At 34.3% G+C, this 17202-nt stretch overlaps 1 protein-coding gene across 3 annotated transcripts in view; it reads right to left on the reverse strand.

Annotated features, from left to right (window-relative positions):
* LOC110817276 (DNA polymerase epsilon catalytic subunit A-like) overlaps positions 1 to 17202 on the reverse strand; it is a 79468-nt gene that overhangs the window by 29253 nt on the left and 33013 nt on the right. For all 3 annotated transcript variants that reach the window (XM_088213517.1, XM_088213516.1, XM_088213515.1), the window contains 10 exons: positions 9331 to 9436; positions 9165 to 9244; positions 8879 to 9055; positions 8579 to 8666; positions 8402 to 8482; positions 8178 to 8321; positions 5118 to 5213; positions 4717 to 4917; positions 4372 to 4426; positions 49 to 191 (listed from right to left, as the gene is read on the reverse strand). In XM_088213517.1, the coding sequence (XP_088069643.1) occupies positions 49 to 191; positions 4372 to 4426; positions 4717 to 4917; positions 5118 to 5213; positions 8178 to 8321; positions 8402 to 8482; positions 8579 to 8666; positions 8879 to 9055; positions 9165 to 9244; positions 9331 to 9436 (1171 nt within the window). The remainder of the gene's footprint in view (positions 1 to 48; positions 192 to 4371; positions 4427 to 4716; positions 4918 to 5117; positions 5214 to 8177; positions 8322 to 8401; positions 8483 to 8578; positions 8667 to 8878; positions 9056 to 9164; positions 9245 to 9330; positions 9437 to 17202) is intronic.

Below are 17202 nucleotides of genomic sequence, written 5' to 3' on the forward strand. Positions count from 1 at the left end.
TAATAAGAAATGGCTTGATCCAAACACAAAATAAAAAGGTAAGCAAACCTTTTGCATAGCTGCAGGTATTGTGACAATTTTTTGAATAGCAGAGCTAAGTCGTTGCTTGTAGTAGGACCAATCAACAATGGAACGAATGCCAACATCTGATGAAGTCTTGCACCATTTTCGCAAATAAAACTTCATTATTTCTGTAGAGTTAAATTGTAAAATTGGTTTCTTTAGTCTATGAAATAGAAGTAGAAAGTAACATATGTAAATTAATGTGGAAATCCTATATGTTAACAGATTATGATTGACACTTAATGACACAAAATCATTATAGGAATCTCGGATGCGTTGAGATTCTGATTGACATTTAATAGTAAAAAATTAGTGATTAATTTCACTACTTAATTAGGCATATACTTTGTAATTAATTAGGTGCAGTCAATTACTTGATTTATTTCTTCTTTTTTTTGGTAGACTCTTGTACTATACGATGGAGGAGAGTTATACAATTCTATAATAACAGAAAAATTATAAATTTAAATTATGTTTTCATGAAATCAAAGCCAGGATTCATCTAACCCAGCCCTCAATGTCAAAGACCATCTATAGAGGATCGGTTACCTTCGAAGAAAAAGAGGTATACTTCATCATGAGTTCTAATGAGTCAAAAGGCTCCCTCCAACTCACAATGGAGAAGTTGAACAGGAAAAACTCCCGAGAATGGGCACAATCAATTAAACTCTTTTCTAGTTTTCAAACATCGGATCACCCCTCCTCTATGCATATTTCCTTAGGATCATTAGCTCACAAAAGTAATTCTTTAAAGGCATTGAGCATAACCTCCAGCTCAAAAAATTCTTGGATAATTGATTCTGGTGCCTCTAACTATATGACTTATTCTTATCATCTGTTTACCACTTATTCACCTTGTCCTGCAAATTTGAAAGTTAAAATTGCATATGGTTCACTTTCTTTGGTCGCTAAAAAATGAAGTATTCAAATCTCAGATCCCTTAACCTTAAAATTCATTTTTCATGTCCCAAAATTGTCATGCAATTTATCATATGACAGGTAGTTGAGGAAAGACTTCAATTTTCAGCTATGTTCCTTCCATCTCATTATATTTTTCAATACCTATCATCGGGAAAGACGATTGGCAGTGCTAAGGACTATGAAGGATTCTACTACTTTGAAGAAGCCAAAATAAGTAACTAAAATAAAATTTCAATTTGTAGTTATGCTTCTACTTCTAGGAAAAATGAAATTCTAATATGGCATTATAGAAACTTGCAACACTAAGCACCACATCCAAAATCTGAACACAAACCTTTCAAACCTTTTTCCATGATTCATAATAATTGGTCGGGCCCTTCTCGTACTTCCAATCGAACACATGCAAAATGATTTATTATGTTCGTAGATGATTACACTCGAGTATGTTGGGTGTACTCGAAAAAAGAAAATGCAGATGTTTGTTCAGTATTTATCAATTTCTAATCTACGATTCACACCCAGTTCCAAACATCTACAAATCCTACATAGTGATAATGGCACAAAATACTTTAACTCCACTTCAGGTGACTATCTTTGAAAGAAAACGGAATTATTCATCAAAATTCACGTGTTAATACCTCACAACAAAATAGAGTTGTCGAACGAAAAAAATCGGCATTTGCTGGAGGTTGCTTGTGTCCTTATGATCACTATGAATATGTCAAAAATATTTTGGGAAGATGTCATTTGAACCTCGGCACATCTCATTAACTGAATGTCTTGCCAAATTCTCTCATTTGAAACTCTCAAAAAATTTCAATCATTTTTTCCTACCTCTTGTCTTGGCACACATCTTCCTCTGACAATGTTTGGTTGCACTGCATTGGCATTTGTTCATTATCATTCTCCCCAATGTGATAAACTAGAACTAGAAGCCCATAAATGTATCTTTATTGGATACTCACCTACAACAAAAGGCTACAAATACTGTGATCCATCTATATGTCGAGTGTTTGTCAGCCTTGATGTTAAGTTTTTTGAAAACATTCCTTACTTTTGACACGCCAATCTTCAGGGGGAGACATCGAATGAAAATTGGTGTAATTTAAACTTTGATCTTTATGATCCATCTCCACTGATCATCTTACCCAATCATCATATGCTATGTATAGAAGGAAATTTAAACTTAGAGGGAGATTTAGAACCAAGGAGAAAAGAGATATTGGTTTACTCATGAAAGCCCAAGACAAAGTACAATGAGGCTTTCATAACCGAAGCATTAAAGAATCAAAACTATTGATAGTTACGACCAATCATGAGTCATCTGATCTTCACCTCACCAATCCGTTGGTTTAAGTAATCTTTTATCATCGAATGAGTCTGTTGATTTAAATAATCATTCATCACCTGATGAGTTTGTTGATTTGAGTCTTCCTATTGCCTTCAAAAAACCACCACGATCATGTACTCTTTATCATTACTAAAAATACATGCCCTAAGATGCTTTGTTTACAAGATATCATACCTTTATCTCTAATCTTGACAAAACAAAGTTCTAAAAAATATATAGGTAGCACCATAGATTCCTTAGTGGAGGGAGATAGTCATGGAAGAGATGCAAATTCTCAAAAAAAAAAAAAAAAGAAAAAGGAAAAAGCAACCTGGAAAGTAACATCGCCTGAAGGTAAAAAGTCTATTGGCTGCAAAATGAGTGTCTATACTGAAATACAAAGCCGATGAGACTATTAAATGATATAAAGCTTCACTGGTTGTGAAAAGCTTCACTCAAACTTATAGAGTTTATTACAAAGAAGTATTTCACTAGTAGCAAAATTAAACTCAATTTGATTCTTCTATCCTCCACAATCAACCTAAATTGGCAACTTCAACAATTTGACATTAAGAATGCATTTCTTAATGGCAACTGCAAAGAAAATGTGTATATGAAAATACCACCTGGATTTGATACACAAAGAGATTAGGTCTGTAAATTTAAAAAAATCTCTTTACGTACTCAAATAATCATCAAGAAAATGGTTTGATAGGTTTGCTAAAGTGATAAAAGGACAAAGATATTGACAGGAAAAATTTTATCACACTATTTTATTCTGTAGTCTAAAGTGGGAGGAAAACAATTCTAATCATTTATGTAAACGATATAATCCTAACAAGTGAATGATACAGAAGAAATGGGGAGATCGAAGAAAATTTTGGCCACTATATTCGAAATCAATGACCTAAGAACAATGTATTTTATTAGGGATAAGGTTGTAAGATCAAATAGAGGGATAAGCACTTCTTGACAAAAACATGTATACGACCCTTTTGATTGAAACTAGTATGCTGGGATGTAAACCGAGTGATGCAATAGTTGAGTCAGGGAAGAAGATGGAAGAGGAAGAACACTAGTTCAAATAAGAAAGTATCATATGTTAGCTGACAAACTAATCTACCTATCACATACTCGACCAGATATGTCTTTGCAGCCAGTGTAGTTAGCCAATACATGCACTCACCATCAGAAGTTCACTTATATGCTGCCTACAATATTCTTAGGTATCTCGAAGGCTCTCCATAACAGGGATTATTCTTCAAAAAGAGTGAAATTAGGGGAATATAAGTGTGTACAGATATAGATTTGGCAAGTTCAATAAAAGATAGAAGGTCTACTTACCAGATGTTGCACATTTTTCTGGCACATTAATGAGTAAGAACAAAGTGTGGTGATGAGAAGTAGTACTGAAGCAAGTTTAGAGCAGTGGCACAGGAAATTTGTGAATGATTATGGCTTAAAAAAACTTCTGGAGGAGTTGTAAATAGAAGCCAAGTTACCAATAAAACTCTACTATGGCAACAAAGTCGCTCTCAATATCTCACTCAATCCTGTAGAACATGATATGACCAAACATGTGGAAATGGATTGACATTTTATACAGAAAAGACAGAAGAATGTATTATCTGGATGAGATATGTGTCTACCTAAGAGCAAAGTGCAGACATCCTCACCAAAGGTCTTCCTCAACAAAGTTTTGACAATTTTTTTCACAAATTGGATATGACTGATATCTAGAATCTAACTTGATGGGGAGTGTGAAAATCTCAGATGTCAAGGGGAATATAATTGACATTTTAATGAAAGAAAATCATTATAGGAATCCCAGATGCTACGGGATTGTGATTGACATTTAATAACAAAAAATCATTAATTGATTCATTAATTACTTAGATGCATATTTTGTAATTAATTAGGTGCAGTCAATTACTTGATTTGTTTCGTCTTTTGGTAAACTCCTGTACGATAAGATGGGAGAGAGTTGTACAATTCTGTAGTAACAGAAAAATTATAGATTCTAATTCTGTTTTCAGTAAATAATAACAAGAACATACCTGAATCTGTTTCAAAAATTGCAACAGGAACTGCACGCTCACTAACAGGTGTTCCCTGATCATATAAAATTACAACAATGAAATTTGATAAATAAAAGTCTTTTGCTTATGAAAATATGCTCTAAAAGGAGCTTATAATTACACTATTAAAGTGAGATATAGATGTCACTAGAAACTTCCACAAATTTAAGTAGAGAATACAATCCTTTAGTTCACAGCTAAATGATGCATTTAAGAAACTTCTACAAATTTAAGTAGGAACTTTTCATTTAAGCCTTCTTTGGGAATAACTAGAGAAGTAAACAGATAAATGATGCATTCCAATCTATACAGAAAAAGGAATACCTTTGGTTCACATGCAACTATATATTGACAACGCAATCCTTTATCTTTGACCATTGTATCACCTAGAAAATCAGCAAGGCGTTTGGCAGTTGTAACTGCACATGACTTCTGTTCACCATACTCCGCCAAGGACTTGCTCATTGTGCTGGATTCTGATATGTAGTCTAGCAACTCACTATCTGCAATGTCCTTTCCTTGATTCTGATGGAAAAATGAGAAAGTGGCAAGAAAATTATTAGCAATTTCTTTTGTATCGTTTCTCAAACTTATCATGCACATTGCAGTACAGTCAATCAAAAACAACTAACACATCAAGTTCAAGACAAATGAGAACACTAGAAGTACGCATCAGAGAAGAGATTTTGATGCTAGAAAACAGTGCACCAATTTTTTTCTCATACATCAAGAAGATCCAGCCAGCGGTTTGCAACATCAGCAACAGCAGAGTAGCATTCCTCTAAGGTTGACCCATGAAGGAATTTGTCAAAAAGTTCAGCCTGCAAAAGAAATTAAAAAAAAAAGTGTTCTCTTTATCGAAAATTTCAATCTGAAATCTATAAGCTAGTTTACCAAATAACTACCACCATTATCTAAGGATGTAACAATTAGGATAAATCCTTATACATTAAAACTTCAATAATTTTGATAGTATATCCTGCCAAGATCTCCTAGGTATGGAAGTTAATAATAATTTTTCTTTATAAGGAGATCTTTCTACTTAGTTTCCCATTAAAAACTCTCTCTAATCTTTTTTTATGTATATAGATGCATATGTAAATTAAGTATCACAAAAATTTAATAAACAGAAAATTTATTAACAAAATTCATGGTATTTGCTGCTAATTCTCTCACATATCCCACTTGAAAATTGTAATGATTAACTGTTATGGAAAATGAGAAAAAACGGAAATTTTTCGGTCAAGAATTTCTACAATCACCAAATTAGTGGGGATGGCAATGAGGATGTTCTGTTCCCAGCAAAACATATATGGAAAAGGCCCCACCTAGAGTTGCTTTCTTCGTTTGGGAAGTAAGTAAGAATTGCATTTTGACAATTGATAAGCTAAAGAGGAGGGTATTACTGTGGTTAATAGATATTATTTATGTAAAAAGCAGGAGGAATCTTGCAATCACATCTTTCTTCGGTGTCCTATAGTTTTCAATATTCGGACCATGGTGTATCGGCTTTTGGGAATTGATTGGGAATGTCGGGCCGATTAAGGATGAGTTGTGTGCTTGAGCGGGCTTATGTGAACACAAATGCTATTTACTAATGATTTCTCTTTCTCTCTTTTGGGTTGCGTGAAAAGAGAGAAATGTTAGAACTTTTGAGAGTATTGAGAGAGAGATGGGTAATATTAGAGATAGATAGATCCATGTTTTTGGGTCTACGCTTTTAGGTCATGACATTAATAGGATGGAAGATTTTGGAAATGTTATTGATCACCTTATTGACTTGTAAATAATTTGTATACGAGTCGTATCCCCTTGGTACTATTGTGAATAATACTTTTCTACATTTTTATTTCAAAAAAAAAATTCATAGTATCAGGGCAGAATCTTTGAACCTAACAAAAACGAGAGAAAAAAACTTTTATCTCTTGTCAATGACCAAATACGAGATGACCACAGTAAGAACCAATGACCTTTTTAAAGTGATATCTCGTTCTAATAGAACTATTTCTACCAAACCAACAAAATAGGAAGTCACTCAAATCCCGATCACCAGCCACAAGCTAAACAGAAGAAACTACATTCAATAGGCTCAATCGGCCAAGATTTATATCTGCAGAAAAGTGAGAGAAGAATACTTTAGCAAAGAAGTCACTCAATCAACCACTGAAGACCTAAAATTCTGAACTTGGAAGGCCGATAATAATCTGGTTATGTCTTGACCAATTAACTACATGACAAATTGGTGAGAATTTGTTGTCGCATGTAATGGCACACGATATTTGGTAAGCAGCCACGAATCAGAAATTTTTACTGTTGAATTTAATCTCTACAACCTATGACAAAGAGATTTATTTATAACTCAATGTTACCGTATGCTTACTCGTTACTGGCCGTTGCTCGATGTGTTTGAGAAACTTGCGTGGAACTATCCAGATGATGCTAAACGGTACACAGAAATTTTGGAAAGATTTCTCATGAGATTAAATAAAAATCTTGATCAAGTTCGGGAAAGAATACTCGGAATGAAACATTGTAGGATATCCGTGAGGTATTTTCCGAAGAAGAGAAGAAAGCAAAAAAAAGGTAAGGTTGGAAGATATTCACAATTCCTACTACTAGGCAAAACACTGCCTTAACTGCCCAAAGCCTCATCCCTACTCAGACAACCGGCAAAGAAAAGTAAAGCCTTAGTGTGATTATTGTAAAAAACCAAATCATACTCAAAATAATTGCTGAAAAATTCATGAAAAAACAATCGATTTGAAGACCACAAAATCACCACAGAAAAAGAAAGTAGAGAAAATCATGCATCTATTGATGAAGGTGTCTCCACTAAAAAATCATACCCATTCAATAAATAGCAAATAAAAGCCCTTCAAAAATTTGTTCCTACATCAAAACACCATCAATAAAAACATAAAATTTGGGACAATAACCAACAAAGATAACTTTTTTAGTGCTCGTAATGATATTTCAAGAAGTCAAGATACTTGAATCATCAACTCAGGAGCATCAGACCACATGATGCAAAGAGAACCTCACTGTAAAAATAACTGATAGATCTCACTCAAGAGTGATCGGAATAGATTATATCCCCATCTCAAAAAGGTTAACCGTAAAAGGAATACTTCATGTACTTAATTTGGATTGCAACTTGTCATCAGTAAGCAATCTTACCCAAGATCATAATTGTATTACTAAATTTTCCTCAAACTTATATGAATTTCAAGATTTGGATTCGATGAGGACGATTGGCAATGGAAAGGTGTACTTCAGACTCTCTTCAATCCTGATCTTTTAGGAGACATTCCTATAATGCAATACATGTTGAGTCTCAAAACACTCTAAATTATTTACATAATCTTAGTACAACTATATCATAACATTATCAACTAGAATACTCAAACTTTGTATATCTTCAAAAATTGTTTTTTTCTTTAATCAGAAACAAAAATTTAAAAAATTTTCATTGTTAAGTATGTCAATTGTCAAAACATACTCGTATTATATATCCAACATTCTCATACAAAGTCTCTAAACCATTTGTTATAATACATAGCGATGTCTGATGGCCATCTAGAATCAACAATATTTTCTTTTTTAAATACATCTAGAATCGACAATATTACTAGTACTAGATTATTATTTTTCATGAAAGAAAAATCGAAAGTTGGCCATATATCCAGAAAATTCAACAACATGGTTCAAACTCAATTCGAGATAAAAATACTAGTTGGATTCCTAGACATTCAAATCACAAAGTATAAAAAAAGTGAGAGGGATACCTGGAAGACTTTGATGAGTTTCAGCTCACCTCTACGCTTGATCTCAAAACCTTTAAGTTCTGCCAATGTTCCCTCATCATTGAAAACAGCATATCGCTTCTTAATCAAAATTCCCTCTTCCTTAGAAGCAGGAAGAATCATTGCCTGCAGGAAAGAACAATCAAATAATCAATATTAATATCTGAAAAGACAGTTGAAATTTAAAAGTTCCGGTCCATTATTACCTTGTATGGTCCATCCACTTCAAATTCAATTGAGCATTCACTATGAGTTGAATACGTTTTCGTGATAGGATCAATGAGTGTCTATTGAAAATTACGATTGGACGCCATGAGAAAAAAGCACATGGAAATCTGAAATGAAAACCTCAGCAATTATATAAAACCGGATCCCAAGCTGACCTGGTATTGGTCGTTTGTATTATTTCTCGCCACATCAACATTAAGCATAACACATGGATAAGAGATTGTCAGCTTCTTCTTCATGTCTCTGATACATATATTGCCACCATTTGTCAACAATTTAAGAAAAGCATGCAAAATGTGCCACAATCCCGTCGAATAAATTAAAAATTAAAAATTCTAATTATACCGATGGTTTTGGTTCTTTATAAATATAATGTGAAGAAAAACTTAAAGAAAATTAAAAGACAAAATTTTAGCACCCAGCTCTAACATAAATTATGAAAGTGAAATGCTTACTTTGTTTTAAAAGTAAAGTTCTCTGGAAAAGATCCAGGAAGTGCACACCAAATACCATCTGTGTCTAATTCAAGTGGTTTTCCAATCTTTTCAACAAGCAATCGAGCATTCTGAATAATTTTTGCTCCCGTGTATGTGACGACACCAGCCATTTCCATTGAGTACCATCTAGCACCCCTAGAAAACAAACACACACAAAAGTAACATTCTGACAAGAACATAAATCTCACACAAACTAATGTAAATTGGATCAATAGCCTTTTAAACATGACTGAGACTAACTCACTTGCGCATGACATATCCATAGAAGGAGTTAAGGATACACTTGTGAGCAAGCTGTAAGGAGTCGTAAAGCACAACCATGTCCTACAAACATCAATAAGCAAGGACAAAATTAGAAAACTAGAATCATCATAGAATGAAAATATTAAATACTTAACAATTTAACATACTTGTGCTTCCTGGATCTTGATAGAATTCCCACTTGCTTTGGCCTCTGACAACTTTCCCTTCCAAACCTTATTAAGGCCTTTGTACTCGTATCTCCTATCTCGAAAGCTAGAAATATAATAAAATAGAAGAGTTAGTTCAAAAGTATATCATTAAAGTTTAAACAATTAATTTTCCTTTTTGATTGCTAGTTATTTAAAGGCAAAATACCAAAAAAGTTCCAAAGATCCTCTTCAACAAGGAGATAATGACCTCTCTACAAAACATTCAAAGCAACTCTACCCTAAAAATCTCTTCTAGCTCTTTCTTCCCAAACAAATTAAAACAGTAAATGGTATAAGTTTAAACAATTTCTGATGCAAAACACAAATCTCCTAAAATGCATATATTTCAATAATAGAAAATATGAGACAGAATCAATAAAAAAACATAAGCACGTTGGGAAATTCACTAAAAAAAATAGAAAGATCTAATCTCCTTGAAGTTTTGGAAAGTTTTATAATAAAGGAAAATAGGAGGATTCATTTTTCTACTTCCCAGATTTACTATTCCCCAATTCTTTCTATTTAACTTATTTCACTATTTATTAGATTTTCTAGATTTCCTACTTTTCAATGTATTTAATGTTTATAAATAAGGTACCTAACTTAATTTTTAAGTAGTCTACACATGATTATTATCCAATTATCGAGATATTGTTTTGATTATTGATATTCGAGATATCTAAGTCTTGTTCTTAATAAAAGTTCTTTAAGTTTCTGTTCTATTGTTGATATCAATACTATACCATTTTTATTTCAAAAAAAGAGTTCTTTAAGTTTGTATTCAAACTCATTTTGTTCTACATCAATTAGTACTAGAGCCTAAATTCGATTTATCATGTTGCCTAATTTACTCATTTTAACATTACAAATATAACCTTAAATTTGATTAAATTGTAAGCAATGATATTGTTGAGATTGAAAATTATGACATTCTGAATAAAGAGGCTCCACTTAAGATACTATTCCAAAAATTTCTTTGGCTCCTAATGGCAAGGAAAGTTTGGTGGTTCTTCTTTCGATTTTTCATTCCTAATCAATTCACCATATCTCCAAAATCCTTGATTTAAGCTTTTATATTTTCTCATTACAATTTGAAGTTATGCAAGCTTCACTTGTTAAGAAGATAAGTTCCGACTTTCATATTTTTTATACTTTGACATTTCAAAACTCAAGACTGAGTTCTCACCAAGTGAGAGAGAACAATACAAGATCATAAGCTCCTAAAATAGATATATTTCAATAATAGCACATATGAAGCAGAATCAACAATGGAACGTAAACATTTTTTGAAGTTACCTAAAAGGAATACGAATATCTAATTTCTTTTTTTAAGCTACGTGAAGTTTTTACGATAAACAAAATAAGAAGAGTTTCTTCTAGTTCCTAGAATTCCTATCTCTTTAATTATTTCTGTTTAACTTATTTTCCTATTTATTAAGTTTTCTAAATTTCCTATTTTTCATATATTTAGTACCTATAAATATGGTACCAAGTTTAATTCCCAATTAGACCATTCGTAATTATTATTCATATATTGAGATAGTTTTTTTATTATTGAGATCCAAAATCTCCAAATTTCGTTCTTATTAGAAGTTCTCTAAGTTTGTAATCAAGTTCTCTTTATTCTACATTGACTTGTTTTCTTAATTTACAACCTTTGTGATGCGGAACCCGATATCAACAATGTAATCCAAAACTCGCACATAACATTAGCGTGCAGAAAATCTTAAATCCTTAAATAAATCATTCCTATTTAACCCAAAAATTCTATGAAAATTATAAGATAAGGTAACTGAAAAATAAAAATAAAAATAGAAGAGATGCAACGACTTATTCAATAAGTCAATTCAATTTCTTGGCTCAACAAAACGGTCGAAGAACCTCTCTTGAATGAACACTCATAATTCAATTAGCAAAAACTAAGAGAAAAATTCAACTAAATAATTCTGATTTCTAAAAGTTGTAATTTACGATCTATGAGTGAGGGCTTTATACAAGCTTTCACTTGACTAATTTAACTCGAATTAAAAGACTAAAGATCTATCCAAACTCTAGCCGATCATAATCTAAAGCTTAAAATAATAATTAAAAATAGATAAATCTAGCTAGGATAATCTTCTCCTCTCATTGCCGATCCTTGCATCCTAATAGACTCGAAGTGCTTCATCTTATATCAGCTTGATCTTCCTTGTATTTAATTAATTAATTTGTAGAGTTTGATTTCGATGAAGAACACTTGAAGTGGACTTTCAGTTAGGAAGACTTTCCCTTTGGTTGAGCCTCTCTTGGCATGTGGTCCTTGTTCTCGTCTTTTCCTTGAGTTTTTATTCAAGTAGAACTCCTTTTGATGATGAACACACCTAAAATAGAAGAAAAACATGAAAACTGTGAAAAAAATCAAGAGGAAAAACTCCTCTCTGATAAGACTTCTTGTGTGGGTGAGAGTCCTCAAGCTGCGGGTTTGCTTTCCCACGAACTCCTTCACGCGTGAGGTTCCTTTTTCTTTTAAATTTTGAACTCTTCTTCTTTATCTTCTTCAAGCCGCTGCATCAAATTTTAGGACTCTTAGAATCTGATCCAAAAGAGGAGAATGGCGTAATGACTCTTCCTCACGGGTGGAAGGTTCCTGCATGTGCGTGGTCCCTTTTTTCTATGCCCCCTTGCCCGCACATGTGAGCAAGGGCACTCACATGCACATGTGATGGCCGCATGCTCAGACCGGCTTTAGTCTTCTTTTGGGCCATCAAAGGCGGCGCCGCACTTAGACCTCCATGGGGCTCTCGGGTTGGGCCTTTTTCTTGGACTTTGGGCCGACTTCTTGAAATTAAAGCCAAGATCCCTTGAATTTTGCCTAGACTTTCCCTGAGTGGCTACCTTGGCCAGAACCAATTTAGGAAACTTGGAAGCATTAAAATTTGTTTCCTTTTTAGCTTTGGATTCGCAGGAATCCTTGTAGGGGTCAACTTCCTCTATCCCACTCGAAAAATCCCTCTCCCGCAAGCCTAGCCACTTCCTGGGAAGCGTCTAAACACGCGCACAGCATCCATGCTGCGCAAGTGTGTGTGGCATGGAATGTTGTGCGCAGGCTACACCTTGCCCGTATTGTTGCCTACTCATAGATAATAATCCCACGAGAATTTTAATTACCATTGGATTCCTACTTCTTGCGAGATCCTCCCTTCGATCTTTGTTTAAGCCTTCCTGAGGTCATATCACTTTGAGACTGTCCACGCCCATAATTTATTTTTATGGGAGAGGTTAAAACTATTAACAAAAAAGAGAGAACCTATAACACTTCGAAAAATTTTCTACTTAATTTGTAATGTGAACCCCGATTTATTCAAGACTTAAAGTCATTTAAACTCTTTTAATTTCGTATTTTAAATTTTTGCATGAATTTAATATTTTAGTTTCATATTTATTTAGTTTAAATTATTATTAAAATTATTTTCAGTTATTAATTTTTGATAATTTATTTTTGAATTTATTTAAAAAGATTTTAGGAGAAAACCGGAAGAGAAACAACGGAAAATCACGTGGTAGGCCTGCGAACGGAAGGCTGGGGCAGCATGCACTGCCTCGAGCAGTGTGTGTTGGCCCCTTGCCAATGCACTGCCTTCAGGCGGCGAATGTCGCCGGCTTGGGTGTTGCGCTTCCAGTTTTCGTGCTACCACCACATCATCGTCGTTCATCCATTAGTCGTCACATTGCATTACTTCACTTTGACTTTCTCTCTCTTCACCAGATTTTGCCACTTTGTGCAAAATGTAACGGTCCCCATTTTTTATAAATAATGATCCCCACTTCACCAGTTCCTCATTATCTCTACTTCATTCTTCTATCCACTAAAGAGTTTTAGAGAGAGAGAGTGATCTAAAGAGAGGAGGAGAAGAAAAGAAGAAGAAAAAGACGTAGGAAACACCAAGATTTCGGTAAGAAATTTAGTATTTACTTTTAATATATTAAGAAGTATTTCTATATTAAATTAACGAAATTTTAATTCAATGATTGCATGCTTAATTTTTATATATGCTTAAGTAAAATTATTACATGTTAATGCATATTTATATGAACGTATAATTGCATATTTAACTAAAGGGAGTAATTGGCATGCAATAAATGTTGATTGTACGTTGACCTGCCCTAGAAACCTTTGAGGATTTCGTGGATCCGTGAACCATTATGAATGCATAGTAGTCTCACACTCTAATAAGTCCATTTTTCGTAAAAACTTGTAATTAATTTTGTTTTTGCTTCAGTGTTGTATGAAACTTTATTATTATTTTGTAAGGAATTGTAATTATTTATTCCCCTGCATACATTTATCTTTATGCACTCATAATCTGTTTTTTTATCTGGCACTCTTATATTTTAATTAGTATTTGAGATGTCAAAGAACCATTCTATTAATATATCCATATTGAACCTAGTCGAGCCCATCTCAATCAGGGCCTTTCTACATATGGACCGGCTCCAAAGCCCAGGTACACAAGAGAAGAAAAAGTTAAGTGGGTTGGGTCGAGCAAGACCGTGAAAAAGACTAAAAGGAGGAAAAACTCGAACGTCAAATGTTTTTAGAGACCTAAAAAGATTGACCCGACCAGCCACAAAATAATTACCTGCAATTTAGGATCCAAAGGAGAAAATTTCCAATGATTGATTGGAAATTTAGGAGGTCCCTGACAATCTTGACCACACCTTTTCTGGTGAACTGGAGATCAAACGTGAAAAAACCCTACTAATAGTTGATGAGGTCCGAGAAGCAAACACCACGCCTCAAGCTTCAACTGATTCAAATGACGAGGTAAGGCCTGTTCCTCTTTCTCCTTCCTCAGGTCTCAAACTTATGGTGGTCCCGAAGGTTGGCCAAGAGAAGAATACCTCAAGTGGATAGATTGTTGTTAAAACATAAGCTACCTCTGTTTTTGAAGATTTGCATGATGTACTGTTTTACTTCGAGTGGGTCCTTCGAAATATTCGGAGATTGAGCAAATCTCTAGGTGTTTCTTTTGATGATTTTGAGCACCAAGCCATGATTTTGTTTGCAGAGTTGGAGAAAAGGATGGGTGAGAAGAAAAAGGATGGATTTGCTAGGAAAGCTAGGAAAAAACATGGAGGTAAAGGAACAAGAGAAATAAAAAGATTACAATTTCAACTATGATGACAGAAACAAGAAGAACAGGATTATTGTGGGGAGCGGGGGAACAAGCTCTTCTTCTAATAATTGAAACTATTTTAGCTTGGAATGTTCAGGGTTTAAATGACTCAAGAAAAAGAAATGTAATCAAGTGGGTGTCTAAACAAGTGGAAGCCCGTAGTGGTTTGCTACCAAGAAACCAAGATTGAGTCTACTGACAAAAGGTTTATCAGAAGTCTTTGGCAGACATTTCCTACCAGAGGTACTGCTAGGGGCATCCTGATCATGTGGAACAAAGATAAGCTCGCCTGCAAAGACTCATCTATTAAAGAGATCACGTGTTCCTATGCTTGGTCTTTTTCGGGCATCTATTGTATGGGGAACACAGAGGAGCATTCTTCTTTTTGTCAAGAACTGTCAGATAAGATGGGGGAACCAAGGTGTAGTAGGGGGTAACACGAATTTCAAGCGGAATGAAAGGTTAGGAGACAATTTTTCCGATGCTTGCACCCAAGAATTCAGGGATTGGATTGACCACTTGAATCTTATGGATTTACCACTAAAAGGAGGGTCCTGGACATGAAGTAATCATAGAGACCATCCATCTTACTCCAAGATTCATTGTTTTCTCTGGTGGCCCTGGACATACATCTCAACTATCCAACACTAATTCAAAAGATACTATCTCGACCAATATCTTATCATTTTTCCATTTTTTGGTTGCTATGGTATCAAATGGGACCTTGTCCCTTTCTGGTTTGATAACAAATGATTGAAAATTGAAGTTTTAAGGAGTTTGTCCATAATGTGTGGCATAGTGTTAGGGTTGAAGGCACGACAAGTTACAGATTGCTATCAAGCTCAAGAAGCTGAAAGATGAAATCAAAAGGTCATCCAAGGAGGTTAGACTCAAAGATGAGCAGACCACAAATGATATTATGTCAAAACTCTCTATTCTTGACAACCATGAGGGGGTGAAGGGGTTCTCTGTGGATAAAAGACAGAGAAGAAACTCCCTGAGAATTAATTTGGAAAACAAGGTGCATCTTGAACAATCTCATGGAAACAAAAGTCAAGAGTAAAGTGGCCCAAAGGGGATAAAAATACAAGATTTTTCCGTTGTCTTGCCAACCACCGAAGAAAGAATAATCATGCCCAGGAGATCATGATCGAGGGCACTTGCATCACTAATAATTCTACTATGAGGAAGGGTGCAAAAGGTTTCTACCAAAGGCTATAAACAGAGGAATCCACAATGCGCTCCAGTCTTGATAATCTATAATTTAGAATGCTTGAAACGGATAGCAGTAAACTACTTGAAGCTCCCTTTTTTGAAGAAGAGATTTTCACGGGCTCTGGATTCCTATGGTGATAAGGCCTTCGGACTCGATAGCTTTAATTTCAAGTTCTTGGAGGTTTTTTGGTCTCTATTTAAGGATGATTTCCTTGACATGTTCAGCAAATTTCACAGTTCCAGCCTGTTCGTTAAATTTTTAAATACAACATTCATTTCCCTTATCTCCAATGAGAGGGCAAAAAACATTAACGACTTCAGCCCAATATGTCTTGTACGCAGGCTGTACTCCTTTCGAAGGTCCTGCCCAAAAGATTATCTTGTGTCCTACATTAGATCATTGACGAGTCACGGCATGCCTTTGTTAATGATAGGCAAATTTCTAAAACTTTTGACTGTCAACGAGATGGTTTATGAGCTAATTTACAATAAAAAAACTGGGATACTTGGCAAATTGGACATGGAAAAATTTTTCGATCATGTTAGTTAGAATTTCATTGATTATATGCTTACTAGACTTGGTTTCGGACTAAAATGGAGAAAATGGATCATAACATGCATCTCCACTGGCAGCTTTGTTATTTTAGTGAACGATGAGCTCACTTCTTTTTTATAAGCATGTAGGGGCTTTAAGCAAGGCGATCCACTCTCTTCATTATCATTTATTATCGTCATGGAGGCGTTAAACAAACTCCTTGAAAAGGTGAAAAACTTAAAATTGACAAAAAGCATCACAATTAATAATAGTAGAGACAACATTGAGGTCACCTATCTTTTCTTTGCGAATGACTTATTGATATTTTGCAATTTAAGCTGTGTTCTATTTTGTTTCCAAGTTGTTTCTAGACTCGAGATTAATTATGACAAATCAAAACTTGTGGCCATTGAATCACGCAACAAAGGAAGTTATCTAGCAAGGTTTTTTAGCTATGTGGAGAAGAAACTTCCTATACAATATCTTGGCTTTCCGCTGGGAATCATATTTAAAAATAGAAATGAGTTAGTTCCAGTGATAAATCTGGCGGATAAAAGCTTGTGCAATTGAAAGAGCATATTCTTTTCTAAAAGGGGAAGGTTAACCCACATTAAAAGTACTCTTTCTACCCTCCCCATCTACTAAATGTTTGTGCTCACTATCCTGATTTTTGTCGCCAAGTAATTAGAATCAATTCAAAACAAATTTTTGTGGAAAAATCTTGAAGGACGCAGGAGATACCATCTTGTTAATTAGAAAGAAGTAAGACACCTAAACCATTGTCAGAAGCCTTGGGCATGATTCTGAACTTGTGAAAAAAGAAATGGAGAAGAAGATAACAGAGAAGATGAAGAACGATAAGAGAGAAAATAGAAGACTTTTTATTGATTTCTCGTTGTGCTTAAAATCAATGAAAAGGGCCCT

Source organism: Carica papaya, chromosome 2, assembly GCF_054855325.1.
Source record: "Carica papaya isolate Zhongbai chromosome 2, ASM5485532v1, whole genome shotgun sequence".
Lineage (NCBI taxonomy): Eukaryota > Viridiplantae > Streptophyta > Magnoliopsida > Brassicales > Caricaceae > Carica > Carica papaya.